The 15,211-nt window shown below is 33.4% G+C and overlaps 1 protein-coding gene across 3 annotated transcripts in view; it reads right to left on the bottom strand.

Moving 5' to 3' along the window:
• The window catches only part of LOC131152802 (tRNA wybutosine-synthesizing protein 2/3/4-like), a 28,088-nt gene continuing 12,877 nt past the window's right edge, over positions 1–15,211 (bottom strand). The window contains exons 6-10 of one of the 3 annotated variants that reach the window (XM_058104670.1): positions 10,927–11,062; positions 9,582–9,658; positions 9,356–9,462; positions 9,100–9,235; positions 1–480 (exon numbers count right to left, since the gene is read on the bottom strand). In XM_058104670.1, coding sequence (XP_057960653.1) covers positions 9,129–9,235; positions 9,356–9,462; positions 9,582–9,658; positions 10,927–11,062 — 427 coding nt within the window. In that variant the 3' untranslated portion in view covers positions 1–480; positions 9,100–9,128. The remainder of the gene's footprint in view (positions 481–9,099; positions 9,236–9,355; positions 9,463–9,581; positions 9,659–10,926; positions 11,063–15,211) is intronic. The other 2 variants (XM_058104671.1, XM_058104672.1) reach the window with 2 other exon arrangements.

Below are 15,211 nucleotides of genomic sequence, written 5' to 3'. Positions count from 1 at the left end.
TTTCAAAAATTAAATATTTGTACAAAATCTTCCCGTCTTAATTCAATGCACGAATTTAGTCGTTACAAAGAGGTTAGAGGAAGCTGAACACAACAGTTTTACCTTATAATTATGTTAGTACAAAGTACGCATAAGATAATTCATTGTCATTTTGAATAAGGCACGTAAGGAACACAAGTATATGGATCCTTAACCAAGCTACCCAAATATTTTTCGCTGGTACTATTGAATGGCACTCCTTGGTTCTAGACATTTGTAAACATCTGCCGAACCCCTACGCAAAATGTCAATTCTTCCCACAACTGTAGTTTGTTCTTGCTGGATGGGTTCAGAAATGCAGCCTACGCGAAGCGGAGAATGGTGAAGTTGTACCTTCAGATTTCGCAATTTCATGTATGGATTTTGAAACGTGGTGATTCCACAAAACCTCCTTCGAGTCCTTCTCATTCCCCATGCACATGCAATGTCCTGCCCTCAGCCCTACATTATTAATGTTCCCATTGAAACTCGCTATATCAAGAGGAATGGTCTATGATTATATGATATGACACTCGGACATCAGAACTAAGAGCCCTTACAGCAGTAACCCAGCTGCCCTCACTTGTAGCACATCTAAATTCTACAGATTGAGCACTTCCTAACTCCTCTCATTTTTGTTTCTCCGTAGTAGAGGATTTTATGGAGTTCGACCCACAAGAAACCAAAGAAAAGATTTAAGTAAACATTCAGCAGGTCATTTTTTGGATTTTGTAAATTTACACAAGAATGGTCAAAGCTAAGAAATTGGCCGTGTTGAAATACCATACAGAACATGCAGACACAAGAATGATCAAAGCTAAGAAATTGACTGTGTTGAGAAATACTATACAGAACATGCAAACACACGGCAACACATTCATTAGAACATTTGACATGCTATTGAGCAGAGAGTAGAACAGATCGAGAGAGATTTTATATATAAATGAATGTTATGGAAAATGGGCTAGTCCTCCTCCTCAATCAGGCATTGTCCTCCTCTTAATTTTAGTAGGTTTGCTTTGTACATCCCTGTAAAAATGGGGGAAGGCAGAGACCTAAAAATTTATCAGTGTCTGAGGTGCTGTGTTTTTGCCATGCATTAATAGCCTGGCATGCTTGCTAGCAATGGCAGCAAAGTGGATGGTTTCACATTTTGGGGGCTTCTTGAGTCTTTGCGATGTGGGAATTGAAGACTTAAGTTTGACTTTTTTAGGCTCAGACCATGTTAGGGGCCTTTGCACACATCCCAAGCCTACAGCTGGCTTCAATTAAAAGGATAATAAGCCCACGGTGGGCCTTAAATTCAAGCATGGGCCCATATAGGTCAAATATATCATGTTTTAAGTTCTACTTTTGGCTATGCATATAAAATCAGTGAAAAAAAATCATAATTTTATTTATTTTTTATTTTTTTTAATCAGTAAATTTTGTTATGTATGTTTGGCCTTAAAGTCCTCTCAAATAAGAATAATATATAATAGAAAGTATTGTTCCAACATTATTTAAGGGGCCTAAGTAGCTTCATTTCATTCATTACACTTTGCATGTACTTAGATACTATTTGTGCCTAACACAGAATATGCATATTTGCATTTAAAGAAGAAACTCGAATCACAATATACATAATGTCACAAGCTATTTTGATGGGATGAAAATAAAAAATACAAGAATCAAAAGAATTAATATTAACACCAATTTCTCAATTATCAATGCTTCTACTGCATCAGTTCTCATGAGAATATCCATCTTGATTGGTTTTGTCACCCTTAACAGATTGATCCAATAAATTGAATGAAAGCCCATTTCGCTCTTTCAAACAATAGATGAAGCTTAGGTTCAATGAGCTAATTACCATGAATTGATCTTACTTAACCTAGTTGAGTAAAAGTTTAGATATGATCTTTTTGTCAAATGCCATTCAATTCTAGAAAACCGGTAAGTAATTGGTAATTAAACTTCTTAAAAGATTGAAATAATCCATTATGCAATAATAAACAATGGAATAAACATTTAACTCTTTAGGTTTAGCTTAAAATTGCATCCACTGTATATATTTTTGAACCAATCTTAAACACCAAAAACTTATATTTGCAATCTGTGCTTAGCTTCTTGTGCTCCCTCAAGTTTGGAACAAACTTGTTTGAGAATTAGACAATGAAGTTTACCACATTTAGATTTTAAATTTGAAGACATAATTTCCAATATTTATTAACATTCTCAATAACTCCAAATCTATTCCAAAGCACTATTGAGAAACCTTCATTACCATAAAACACATAAATCAATAAATTACTAGAAAATAAATTTCTAGTCCTTCAAAATAGAGGATTAATAACAATATAACTAAACCAAATAAAGCAATTCAATAACCACAAGCTATATCCATATTTAGACCAAAAGCACGATACAATTCCCATAGATAATCATCAAATTTTTTTATAAATTAAATCTGGATGGAAGAAATATAGTGAAATTGTCATTTACCAGACTTATTCAGATCAATTCAAATATTAAATAGTTATTATTTGTTTGTAAATAACATATATGAGCTTTATATTACTGTTATTATTTTGTTATATTGTCCAATATATATATATATATATATAAATATATATATATATATTTAAAAAAGAAATGCTAATATATATCAAGTTTCTTTAATGAAGCTCCATTCATGGTAGTTCTAACGAAAAATGAAATGTACCTACCCTAAGAAAAAATAGGATGTCCCTAAACTATATAGTTCCAAGTAAATAATGTAAGAAAATCTATATTTGTACTATAAAAGCACGTATACTTTGTATTTCGACTAAAAGCATGAGTGTCTAACATCTCATATAGCCCACGAAGTATTTCATGGCAATAATTGAAATTTGGAACCTAATAGTAGACTTAGTTACAGTGATAGTTACAAATATCCAACTTTTCTCCTTCATTTTCACTTTCAACTATTTCGTACCAATCAAGTAGAGAACAAAAACATCGTAATAAAGAGCAAAGCAACACATTCTAAAGAGCCAAACCAATAAAATCATGATTGGCGTATTGGTGGGTAGTCAATCCTCAATCACCACCAAAGACTCAATTGGTGACAAAAACGCCATCAACCATCATCCTAAGACACTTGTGCCTGAACTAGAGATCGGGCGTGGGCCAGAAGAATGAGGCAAAATGGTCTTGACGCACTTGTTCCATTTGTGCAAAAGAAAGTGACTATATTGGCAGTCATTGATCTTGATTAACACAAGGAGGAAGGAGCCACGAACCTATTGAGGATCTTGAGCACAGGTTGTGATGAAGAAGGGGCATTGTGTAGGTGCAGTTTTGTTAAGGAAAGCTAGAAAGAATGGCTTCGCAAACACGAGAACTACTTTAATGAGGAATTGTTATGAGATGAGCAGAAGGTGGACTCCATAACGAAGAGTTTAGCATGACTGACGAAGTAGTTCAAGCAGTTCAAGAGCATGGCAATGAATTGGGAGAAAAAGTTTAGGAGTAGAGAGAGAGAGAGAGAGAGAGAGCGACGAGGTTAATAGAATGGATCAAGACTAAAGGTAATTGATAGATAAGAAAGATTAATAGAGGGCTTATAACTGGCCTTCCACTAGATGCCAGCAGGATAGAAACTTTCTACAACTATATATAGACCTAAAAGCGTGAATCAAATTCATCTATATCGCTAGAAGACTAATACTCAATGATGCTTGCACTCCCACAATAAATGCAAGAAGATGAATAGACACTTCCTAATATAATAGATGAAATTGAAGGCAAAGTTGTAAGGTCACATCTAGCTAGAAGATGTACGGATGCTAAGAAATAATAAATCTTAATGCAAGATGTTTTTGTATAAAAGTGTTCATTGAGAATTCAATTGTGGGACACATGAGTAATTTAAATTTTAAATGACTACTTTATAAAGAGTAAACTTGAAATTTTGATTTTTGCCACTTTGAGGACTACTCTATTTTCCCTTTTAGTCTGTTAGGAATAATTTAATTGGGTTAAGTTTTTAGGTAAAATTGGTGCTCATCAATAACTCTAGGAAAACAAACATTATAAAGTACAAGTATGAATCTAATTCTCCTAACGTGTTAGCAGTTAGAGGACCAAGTGTGTGACGAGATCAATAAGGATCATTTAAACTCGATAGATGGATCTAGATAGGGTTAGGACATGAGAGGTAAAATTAATTCGAAGGCATGTGGAATGCAATTTGAGATGCCTAAATTGCAGGGGTAAAGAGCACTTGAATAATTTTGGAAGAACTGGCTTGCTCCCACAAGGGAGACAATTGATACTCAAGAGGGCGAGTTCAGATTGGTTCAAGAGTTCATGCACGTGTTCCTGTGAACGTAAACGCGTAATGGCTCCTAGTTGGTTGCATAAAAAATGATGACTTTTATTCAAAGGATAGTAATTGGAACTTGCAAGTGATAAGGAGATTGCTGAGAATTTCACTCATAAGTTTGTCCCACATTAAATGGTTGGACTCAAGACCCAATAAACTTAAACTTTTAGATCAAGTTTTTGCTCAACTATGCATATCAAACTTGTGCATAAACTCTCCCATTACTAACAAGGAAAATAAAAGAAAAGAAGATTATGCATGGACACAACAATAGGGAAAAATCAAGAGAAAAGAAGAACACGATACATATGCATGGTTTGGTAGTGTATCTACATCCATGGAACCCTTGTGTAATTTCTACTACATTATTAAAAAAAAAAAAGTGTTACGGTTTCAACCCTCGGTTATAATATGTATTTATAGTCTTACATGAAAATCTCAAAATACCCTCATATAACAATACAATTACACCACATTCTCACACGTACCCATACAATTATATGGTGCAGATATGTTCTTTTGTTTTGGTCAATTACACAATCAAATTTTATTATAATTTGCAATCAAACATTAATTACATGCGTTAGTGATTTTTAATCCCATAATTTTATTATGGAATCACAAATTTTTTAAAGTCGTTAAAGCTAAATAATATTAACCAATCATGCAAGTGTTACTAATAAGAACTTGTTACTTTCTTTAAAACTATCTATTTAAAGCATTCAATTTATAGAAATAGGGCGAAACTAATAGTGACACTATAAAATCGCCACCAAGTTGAACAATAAAAAAGAGAACACTCTTACCCAACATTTAGGAAACCATAAGCCGAAAAATCTTTTACTACACAAGAAATCAAACACAAGGCACATGAATATGAATGCTTTTCCATAATTCTCTCTTAAGTAATTAATGAATAAGGCAAATTTCAACAACCCCTAAATTTTTCAAATATAATATTTCGACTCTTGAGTACTTTCAAAAACTACCCAAAAAAAATTTGTGTAGTAGAATTTTAGTTTACAATTTTTTTAACATTATATTTGATAGGTTATTTTGAATTTAAAAATATTAAACTATGTTTTATTTGTTTTATGAAGTGTTCAATGCTTAAGTTTTTTAAAAATTTACATTAACAAGATTTTGTACCACTATAATTACAAGGCCTTTTATTGCTTATTATTTATTAATATTTTTAAATTTTTCATATACTTTTTGTAAAAAATGAATTAAAAAAATTATAATGTTGATGTTATTTGCTTAATCCAAAACAATTAGATCAGCAAGCCTAGTCAATTCGAGAATTAGTTAAGTCTATAATTCACTTATCAGAACATTATACTAATCAATTTTCTCAATTTAATTTATTAAATTAATATCATTTTAAAATATTATTTTATTATGAGTAAAATTTAATTTTCACATATATTTAACAATTGACTAACACTGAACTAATGAAAGGTTCATTTTGTCAATAAAATTAAAATTCAAGGAGTTTTTTAATAATTTTTGAAAACTAGGGGCTTGTTTGGTATTATTGTTCTTGTGTTCCTCTTTCTCCACAGTAAATAAATAAATTATAAAAATACGTTTGTTTATGTTATCTATTTTTATTTTTGTTGCCAATTTTCAATTATTTACCAAAAAATCGAAATACCAAAATTTATGGTTTTCAGTTGTTTTGACAACCTCTTACTAGAAATTTTAATATCTAGAAATAGTTTTTTATATTAAATTATTCATTTTATAAACTTTTAAATTAAAATTAAAATTAAAATTAAATGATCATATAAATTTACATATAATTAAAAGAAAAACATACATAAATTTTAAAAAAATAAAAATAAGGCCAATTACAAAATACCTTCACCATTTTCAATTGTCATATCCAAAAAAATATTTATTATAAATTAAATTTTAAAAATATAATAATTAAGTAAAATAATTATAATAAATTTTATTTATTATAATAATTTTTTAATGTGTATTAAATATAATTTTATTATTTTAATTATATTTTTATAATATTATTTTATTTAAAGATGAAAATGAGTATTTTTTTTAATTAAGTTTTTAACTTGTATTAGCTTTGTAAGTATTAACCAAACAGCTTACTAGTTTCTAGTTTTTAATTTTTATTTCTAGTTTTTGATTTTTATTTCTCTAATTTTTTACAGTGAAACCAAACAGGAAGTGAAGTGTCATATTTGAAAAACAGAGAGGGTGTTACTAAATTTTACCCTAATCGATATAAATATAAAATATAAAAGCATGCATCAATCAATCAGTGGCTCATATAAGACCCATAAAAGTCTCTTCCCTCCCACCTTCATTCAAAAACAATTTGATATATCATGAGGTGTCTGTAGTTTTCATTAAGTTTGCATTGGCAAGCATAATTTCAAAACTTAAATTTGAATTTTGTTAAAGGTACTCTCCAACAGCATCCAACCCACCAGCCATGCTCAAATTATTAGACATTTCATTTGCTATTGCATTTCCTTTGATCTTGGTCAATTACATAATAAAATACTATTATGATTTGCAATTAAACATTAATTATGTTTTTTTAACTTCTACTATTATAATTTTTGCAAACTATACCTAATTTGTGTGCTCGAAATTGATCATGAGACATGTAACAATTCTTCTTATCAATCTTGGATGGAGATTTGCCCCAAATCGCACTCTAATTGATAATGCTCTACTTTTTAGTATTTAATTAGCTCTCCTTCAAAGTTAAATTGGCAGGACTAAACATTAGTTCCCATAATGAATTTGTGACCAAAGCTCTTAAATTACTTTCTTATCCCTCTAAACCATAAAGGTCAGCCCAGTGCACAGAGCTCCCAGGGTCCGAGGAAGAGACAGACCATGATGGATTGGATTTATAAAAAAATTAAAACATAACTAGTATGCGTTAGATAATTTAGCAATTAGCGATCAAATTGCAATTTAGTTACAAATTAAAGAAATTAAATGCAAACTTTAAATATCAGAAATGAAAGAGGAAATAGGTGAAACTTCAAAAACTAGTCAACAATGCGATATATTCATGTCTACATCAAAAATATTTAAAGATTGATCCTTTATATGTGCAAGTATATAATTAATTGATTGATAATATGCACGAAGGGGTCTAATTGAACCCAATATTAAAGTTTGAGACTTTTATATTGAAAGTTTAGGATCCAAAGCTCAAGTATTGATAACATTTATATGAAATGACATTATATTTTTCATTAGAGATTTATTATCTTTGAGCTAGACACCTATATCCTCGCATCCACTACTCATCCATGCATTATATTATAGATCAAATGTTTCTATATTTGTTCTAATTAGACTCAAATTCCTCCTTAGTCAAAGTATTGTAAGCCATAATTTGCAAACTATATTTTAGTGCCTCATGCTTTGAATAACCTCTTAATTTTTCAAGTATTTTCTTCATGGGTGCCGTATGCACCAATAATGCCTACTAGTAGGACACTAAGCATGTGCCCATCCATGCATGAGAGTCGAGCATTAAACAACCACACAAATGATGGAACGTCCTCATTTGATGATAATTTAAATCCCAACAATATCGACTAATTGTGGTGGTTTATCCTAACAAAGGGTATAAGTGGCATGTCATACTTAATTGTCAAGTATGTTATGTGAAATGTCACTGCTTCACAAAATGAAGCATAAGTTGTCCTACTCCTACTATGCATTCTTAATTCAGTCATTGTCATCCATATCCAAATAATAAAAGAATCCCTTGGTTTTTGCCTACATCTTTTGGAAGTATTTAAGAGGGGGGGGGGGGTGTTGGGCGGAAGAATAGGGCAACTCCTACTTTGTATTCAACCCAATATGTACTTTTAAGCTTATTAGTACAAATTCAGAGCAGTAGTTAAAGGATTGATGTTGGCGAACCACAAGATATATTTGTCACTCTATTTTTTTTTTCTCTTATATATATTATTACTTGCGTAATTCTTATTATTAGTGTTTGTTTTCTCATAATGTCTTGATTAAACACCTGGTACAAACATTTGAATCTGCAATGAATTTATCTCCCACTACAGTGATATATTGGATCAGCAAAGTTCAAATAAATCAACCCATCAGTAACTCAAATTCAACTCAATGGATAGCTCAACCCTGCTCAAATTAATTTGAGTTTAAATCAAGCTCAAAGTATTTGAATGACTTAATGAATCAACCCACTTACAACCTAGTTGAACTTCTACTATTTCAATATTTTGGATTGTATAAGCAATATATAAAATATTTAGCATATATATTTAATATTTTATAGTACATTCTATATAGCATGGATATATTCCCCAGCCTCAGAAAATAATATTTCAGCATTTTTTGGTTACCGTCAAGGATTGGGAAGAGGGAAGAGGTTAGAGGAAGTTGGGAAGTTTTTGCTTATTGCGTTTTCAAATGGTATTTTTAAGCACAAAATATGCACGAGTACAGAATCTGCATATTATAAGTTATTCTCATTTTCAGATAGGCACAAGTTTTTTGGATTGTTAACCAAGCCACCCAAAATTTTTTGGTACTATTAAATGGCACTCCTTGGTTCTAGCCATTTGTAAACAAGCTAGAACCCTCAGTAAAGCCAGCCCTGGAAGCCAAATTTGCAATCAGGTATGCCAGATTTGCAGCAGACATAAAAATATAGAGGCCCACATCTATACGTTTCTCAAGCTGAAAACTCAATTTTTTACCTCTAATAAGCCGCTGTTTCAACTTAATGTTATCTCTGAATCTGTCTGCATCTCACATCTGCCACAAGATGACGGATGTGGGGAGCATACCATTTCACTCTCTCAACATGATCTATTGAAATTTCCCAACAGTAACCTGCACATACCAACAATTTTGACAAAGTACTCAACGTCAAATTTTCCCACAACTCTGATTTGATCTTTTGGATGTGTTCAGAATGCAACATGCCCAAAGTAAAGAATGGTGAAAATGCACCTTCAGATTGAGCAATTTCATGTATAGATTTTGATATATGGTCAGTCCACAAAACCTCCTCCGAGTCCTTCACATTCCCATGTAAATGCAATATTCCACCTTCAGCCCTGCATTATCAGTATTCCCATTGAAAACATGTGCATCTACACACAAAGTATCAAAAGGAAGTATATGTAAGTGTGCGTGTGTGTGTTAAAAAATTGATGTGACACTCAGGATGACAGACCTTAAAGCCCTTACAGCAGTAACCCAGCTGCCCTCGCTTGTTGGAAGGAGGCCAAGACAAACCCGATCAGCAACTCCCTGATAGAAACAATATCGAAAGGAATCAATATCAAGCCAGCTTACTCTTTGAATAAATCAATAAATCATGGGCTATCATCATAGTATCTATCATGCTAGGTTCCAATTTGATTTAAAAAAGCCAATTGATGCATTAACAAAACTAAAGCTTTTTAAATCGGGGTTGCGGGTAGCGTAACGTAACGGTAACGGGTGTAACGGGAAGCAAGAGTAGCGGATGTTACATAACGGGAAGCGGGTGTAACGGCCGTGAATTTTTTTGAAGCACGCACAACCTTGTACATATTTGCATACTTGCATGTTTTAAACTTTTAGCCCTTCTTAGAAAGAGTTTAGTGTATTTTGAATTCTTTAGTTTGAATAACTAAGTTATTTGGTAAGGGCAACAAGTTTACGTTTGTTTTAAACCACCATTGATAGAAAAATTAGGTGTGTGTGTGTGTGTGTGTATTTATACTTCTCATTGTTCTTATCTATGATAAATTCTTATGTGTGCTCAATTAATTAATAGAATAAAATATATTATACACTCCATTAATCTATTAGATAACACATACGAATAATACAAATATAAAATAGCTACAAAAGAAAGAAGGTTGAAGTTGAAAAATGTAGAACATAAATATCACATTACTAATATTATCAAAATAAAATATTTTCCTAACAAGTTAGTATTTTCAAATTATTAATTAATGCATCTATTGTGAGTATTTAAAGAAATAGTAAATTTTGTATCATTTTCATCCTCATTATAATCATTTCCCCCTCTTGCCACATGGTATATTGAAAATGATTTATGAAAGAGAGGGAAAAAGTGAGAAGAAAAAGTAAAAAATAAAATAATTTTTTTGGTGTAACAATCTTGTAGCGGTTACGTAACAGCCGCAGCGACCTTTATGTAACGGTTGTGGTCCGTAACAGCCGCTATGGCCGTGATTTTTCTTCCCACTGATTTTGCAGTGTGTAATGGTATCGATAACCTAAAAAACTGTTATGTAATGGCGTTACGTAACGGTCGCGGCCGTTATTTAAAACCATGCACTGCTGTGAACTTCTACTCGTCTGAAATTGATTTTTATTAATCTGGAAGAACTCATAAGGGTTAAAATCATGATGGATTTGGTTCCTATGATTTCAATTACTCCTAAACATTCTAAACATGAGAGTTTCCAGGATTACAGTTGAAAAATAATAAATAAATAAATAAATATTCTATACCAAAAAAATAAAAAATAAAAAAAGGAAAGAAAATTAGAGTAAGCACGTACTTTAGGAGCCAAAATCCAGTTATCTCCTTCAAGTATGATGCAACGATCAGACACAGAATTGGCTTGTAGATTATGTTGGAGTGCCTCAACAGCATATGGATTCCACTCACAAGCATAAACCAGTTTAGCCTTGGCCCTGGTCAACCAACATTATTGTTAGAATCGGAAAGGGGAGAGAGAGAGAGAGAGAGAGAGAACTACAAAAGATGAGATCAAAAGCAGAAAGACGAATCTGGTAAACAATACTTGTAAGAATGATCAAGCAAAGGCACTGCAAATATAACAGTAAACAAATAGAATGGGTGAGCACCTGGCCAAGTAACTTATTCAGGAAAGCTTCTAAAAGTATGAACATGCATTTGAATTCAAGGATTTGGATTTTTAATTTTGAAAATTGGAGTTTAAATAACAGGGTAATTTCAAATCTGTTACTACTTATGCCCAAAATTCCTTCAGATTTTGAGCAAATCTAATTTCACAAGTGTTTTTTTATCAATTCAAATAGATTCAAATCATGGCATCCAAAAGGATCAAGAGAAAAAAAAAATTAAGGATATGATAAGAAGTTAAAGAAAAAGATGTGACACAAGAGTTGAGATAATCATATACCTAATCCGACTGTGATCTGGGAGGTGGAAATGGAAAGACTCAGCAACCTTAATTCAGGCCCTCAGGCCTCAAGCTGATTTTTGTTTCACTACTTTTGCTGCAAGTGTCTAGCACATGTGGTGGAGCAGAAACAAAAGGAAATTTGAAAGCAAAGATACTATTACGGATGCAATTGTTTTTTGCATTGCAGAGGGCGTAAAATGTAGAATTTTGGGTGTAAGGAGACTGGGAATTGGGAGATTCTGATTTTGTATTGTGGAAGTATTGGCTGTATTGTTTCCCTTCGTGCTAATATATTTCTTCTTCGCTTCTTATAAAGAAACAAATGAGGGAAGCAATCCCCAATGCCATGCCATATTTATCTTCATGCATTTTCAACTAACTTAATTATGTTTAAGGTTCTCCCCAAGATGTAAGGTATTCATCACAACTTCAGTTTCTTAATAGAATCAATACTAATGACTAGTTGCATGTGAGGAGAACTAATAGAGCAACTCATCCACATATTCGTGCAATGTGCTTTGTTTCTAATGAGACAAATGAACACTAGATCCTTCATTTCTCAGTAGCTAGGCAACTTAGATGCAAGCTTGATTCTTTTGCCAGTTAGATGCTGGCAACTACTCGGGCAGTCCATGATTTTTTTTCTTTTGTTAGTGAAGTTTGGGGGCTTTGGGGAAAAATAAAAAAGGAAAAGACTGTTAAAAGGTTGTGCTTGGAAAGCCATTCTTTGGATTTCATGGATGCAAGTTATTTGGCTCAATCCATAGTCCACAGGGAGGAATGCTAGAATCTTCAAAGATCAAGTCATGCGTTCTTATTTGCTGTGGGATAGAGGTTTTTCTAACTTCTCTTTGGACCTTAGGTTCTAGGATTTTTTTCCCGAGTGTTTCTTTGACTGATTTGCAAAGAGATTGGGGCTCGCTTGTAATTTTTTTTATTTTCATAATTTGTTGGGTATCTTGTTCTCTAGCTCCTGCGCTTCTCCTTTTCCTAAAAAATTTCTTTTTCTATCCAAAAATATTACATAGGATAAATATTGATAGAACATTCTTACAAATGTTGGAAATTAGAAAATAGGGTGGCATCTTTCTCAAGCCCTTCAAAAACTGAAAATGGAATACATATATATATATATATATATATATATATATATATGTGTAAGCAGAAGCTATTGAATCTTTTCTACATTACATTGTTCATATGTACATCCCAATATATAATACGATTACCTATTCTAAACAAGGAAACAATTCCCTTACTGAATAATATCAAATCCGCCATATTTACCCACTTTCCTAATTTGTATATTATTTACAATGATACTTGGGATTGGGATTTTAACACTCCCCCTCAAGCTGGATCATAAATATTAATCATCTCCAACTTGTTAATAAGATCATCAAAGCTCTGTCGTCCCAACCCTTTAGTGGGAATATTTGCAGTTTGTTCCTTGGTTGGTACATAAGTCATACATATAATTCCTTCTTCAATTTTCTCTTTGATGAAGTGTCTATCTACTTCCATATGTTTAGTCCTATTGTGTTGAACTGGATTGAGAGAGATGTTGATAGCTGCATTATTGTCACTGTAGAGTCTGATAGGAAAGTTCGCCGGGACCTGTAATTCCTCCAAGAGTTTTCGTAACCACAATCCTTCACATATCCCTTGAGCGACAACCCTAAATTCAGCTTCAGCACTACTACGAGCCATCACGTTCTGTTTTTTGCTTCTCCAAGTTACTAGGTTTCCCCAGACGAATGTACAATAACCTATGGTGGACTTTCTATCTTCCATTGATCCTGCCCAATCTGCATCTGTAAAGATCTCTACTTCCTTGCTTTCACATTTTTTAAAGAAGAGTCCTCTTCCCGGGGATCCCTTGAGATATCTAAGGATCTTGTACACAACATCTAAGTGAACTTCTTTTGGTGAATGCATGTGTTGACTCACTACACTGACTGCAAATGCAATATCTAGTCTAGTATGTGATAGGTAGATTAGCTTGCCAACCAATCTCTGATACCTCTCCTTTTCTACTGGTTTTTCACAGTCTTCAACCCTCTTTACTGTCTCCATCGGGGTTTCGCTAGGTTTGCATCCCAGCATGCCATTTTCAACTAGGAGGTCAGTAACATACTTTCGCTGAGAAACACTAATTCCCTTTTTCGTTCTCGCCACTTCCATGCCCAAAAAATACCGCATCTGTCCCAAGTTTTTAACTTCAAATTCAGCAGCCAGAACTTTCTTCAATCTCTCCATTTCTACAGTATCATCACCAGTAAGGATTATATCATCAACATACACTATTAGAATTGTTCTCTAACCTCCTTCAGACTGTTGGAAGAACAGTGTATGGTCTGATTGCCCTTGTCGATAACCTTGATTCTTTAGTACTTTTGCGAATCTGTCGAACCACGCTTTAGGAGATTGTTTGAGGCCATATAAGGATTTCTTGAGTTTACACACTCTGTTTTCTTCACCTGTTTCACTGAATCCTGGTGGTATAGTCATGTATACTTCCTCTTCTAATTCTCCATTTAAGAAGCATTTTTAATATTAATTTGTTGTAGTGACTAATCTAAATTGGCTGCCAAGGACAAGAGAACCCGAACTGTATTTAAGTTTGCCACCGGTGCAAATGTTTCAGTATAGTCAATGCCGTAAGTCTGTGTAAAACCTTTTGCAACAAGTCTGGCTTTATATCTTTCAACTGTTCCATCCGATTTATATTTCACTGTGAAGACCCATTTACAACCCACTGGCTTCTTCCCTTTCGGTAGATTTGTCAACTTCCAAGTTCCATTTTTTTCTAGGGCTCGCATTTCTTCCATGACTGCCTCTCTCCATTTCGGTATTTCTAGACCTTCCTGAATGTTCATTGGTATTTTCATCCTGCCAAGGTTAGAAACAAACGCACGATATCCTGTAGACAAACTTTTATAAGACATGTATTTAGACCAAGGGTATTGAGTACATGACCTGGTTTGTTTTCTAATTGCAATAGGTAAATTGATATCATCAGGTGCAGGATTATCAGAGGAAGACTCAATTAACATATCGGGATTGGGCATGGGCTCATGGTTATTCAGAGCCATCACCGGTTCCAACGTTCTTGGTGCCTCAGGTATGAGATTTTCCTTATCCTTTGTTTTCGGCTTTCTTGAGTAAACGAGTATGTCTGCGTTGTTTTGCTCTCTTGCATCTCCCCCTGAGGGTAAGTGTTCTGTTGTGTTTGGCAAGTCAAGAAGTAATGCAATGGAAAGCTCAATGGATGGGTCAGGGAATGGAGTAACCAAAGGGAATGACACAGATTCAATAGATTCAGTAGTAAAGAGGTCAAAGAACAGATCTTCACTCCATTTCTCCCCCTGAAGAGAGGGCTTTGGGAAATAAGGAGTGGTTTCAAAGAAAGTGACATCAAGACTAACAAACAGTCGTTTTGGGACCGGATCATAGCATTTGTTGGCTTTCTGGGTAGGCGAATAACGAAGGAAGACACATTTAATGGCAAGAGGATCCAATTTATCGCGATGGTGTGCATGAACACGAACAAAAGCAGTACAACCAAAGATTTTCAGCGAGAGAGTGGAGGGGAGTCGAGAGGTAAGAAAATGTTCCTGGAATTTCTAAAGAGGGGTGACAAATGAAAGTGCTCGACTCGGCATTCAATTAA

The sequence above is a fragment of the Malania oleifera genome, chromosome 4 (genome assembly GCF_029873635.1).
Source record: "Malania oleifera isolate guangnan ecotype guangnan chromosome 4, ASM2987363v1, whole genome shotgun sequence".
Lineage (NCBI taxonomy): Eukaryota > Viridiplantae > Streptophyta > Magnoliopsida > Santalales > Ximeniaceae > Malania > Malania oleifera.
This window is presented reverse-complemented; position numbering and strand designations above follow the sequence as displayed.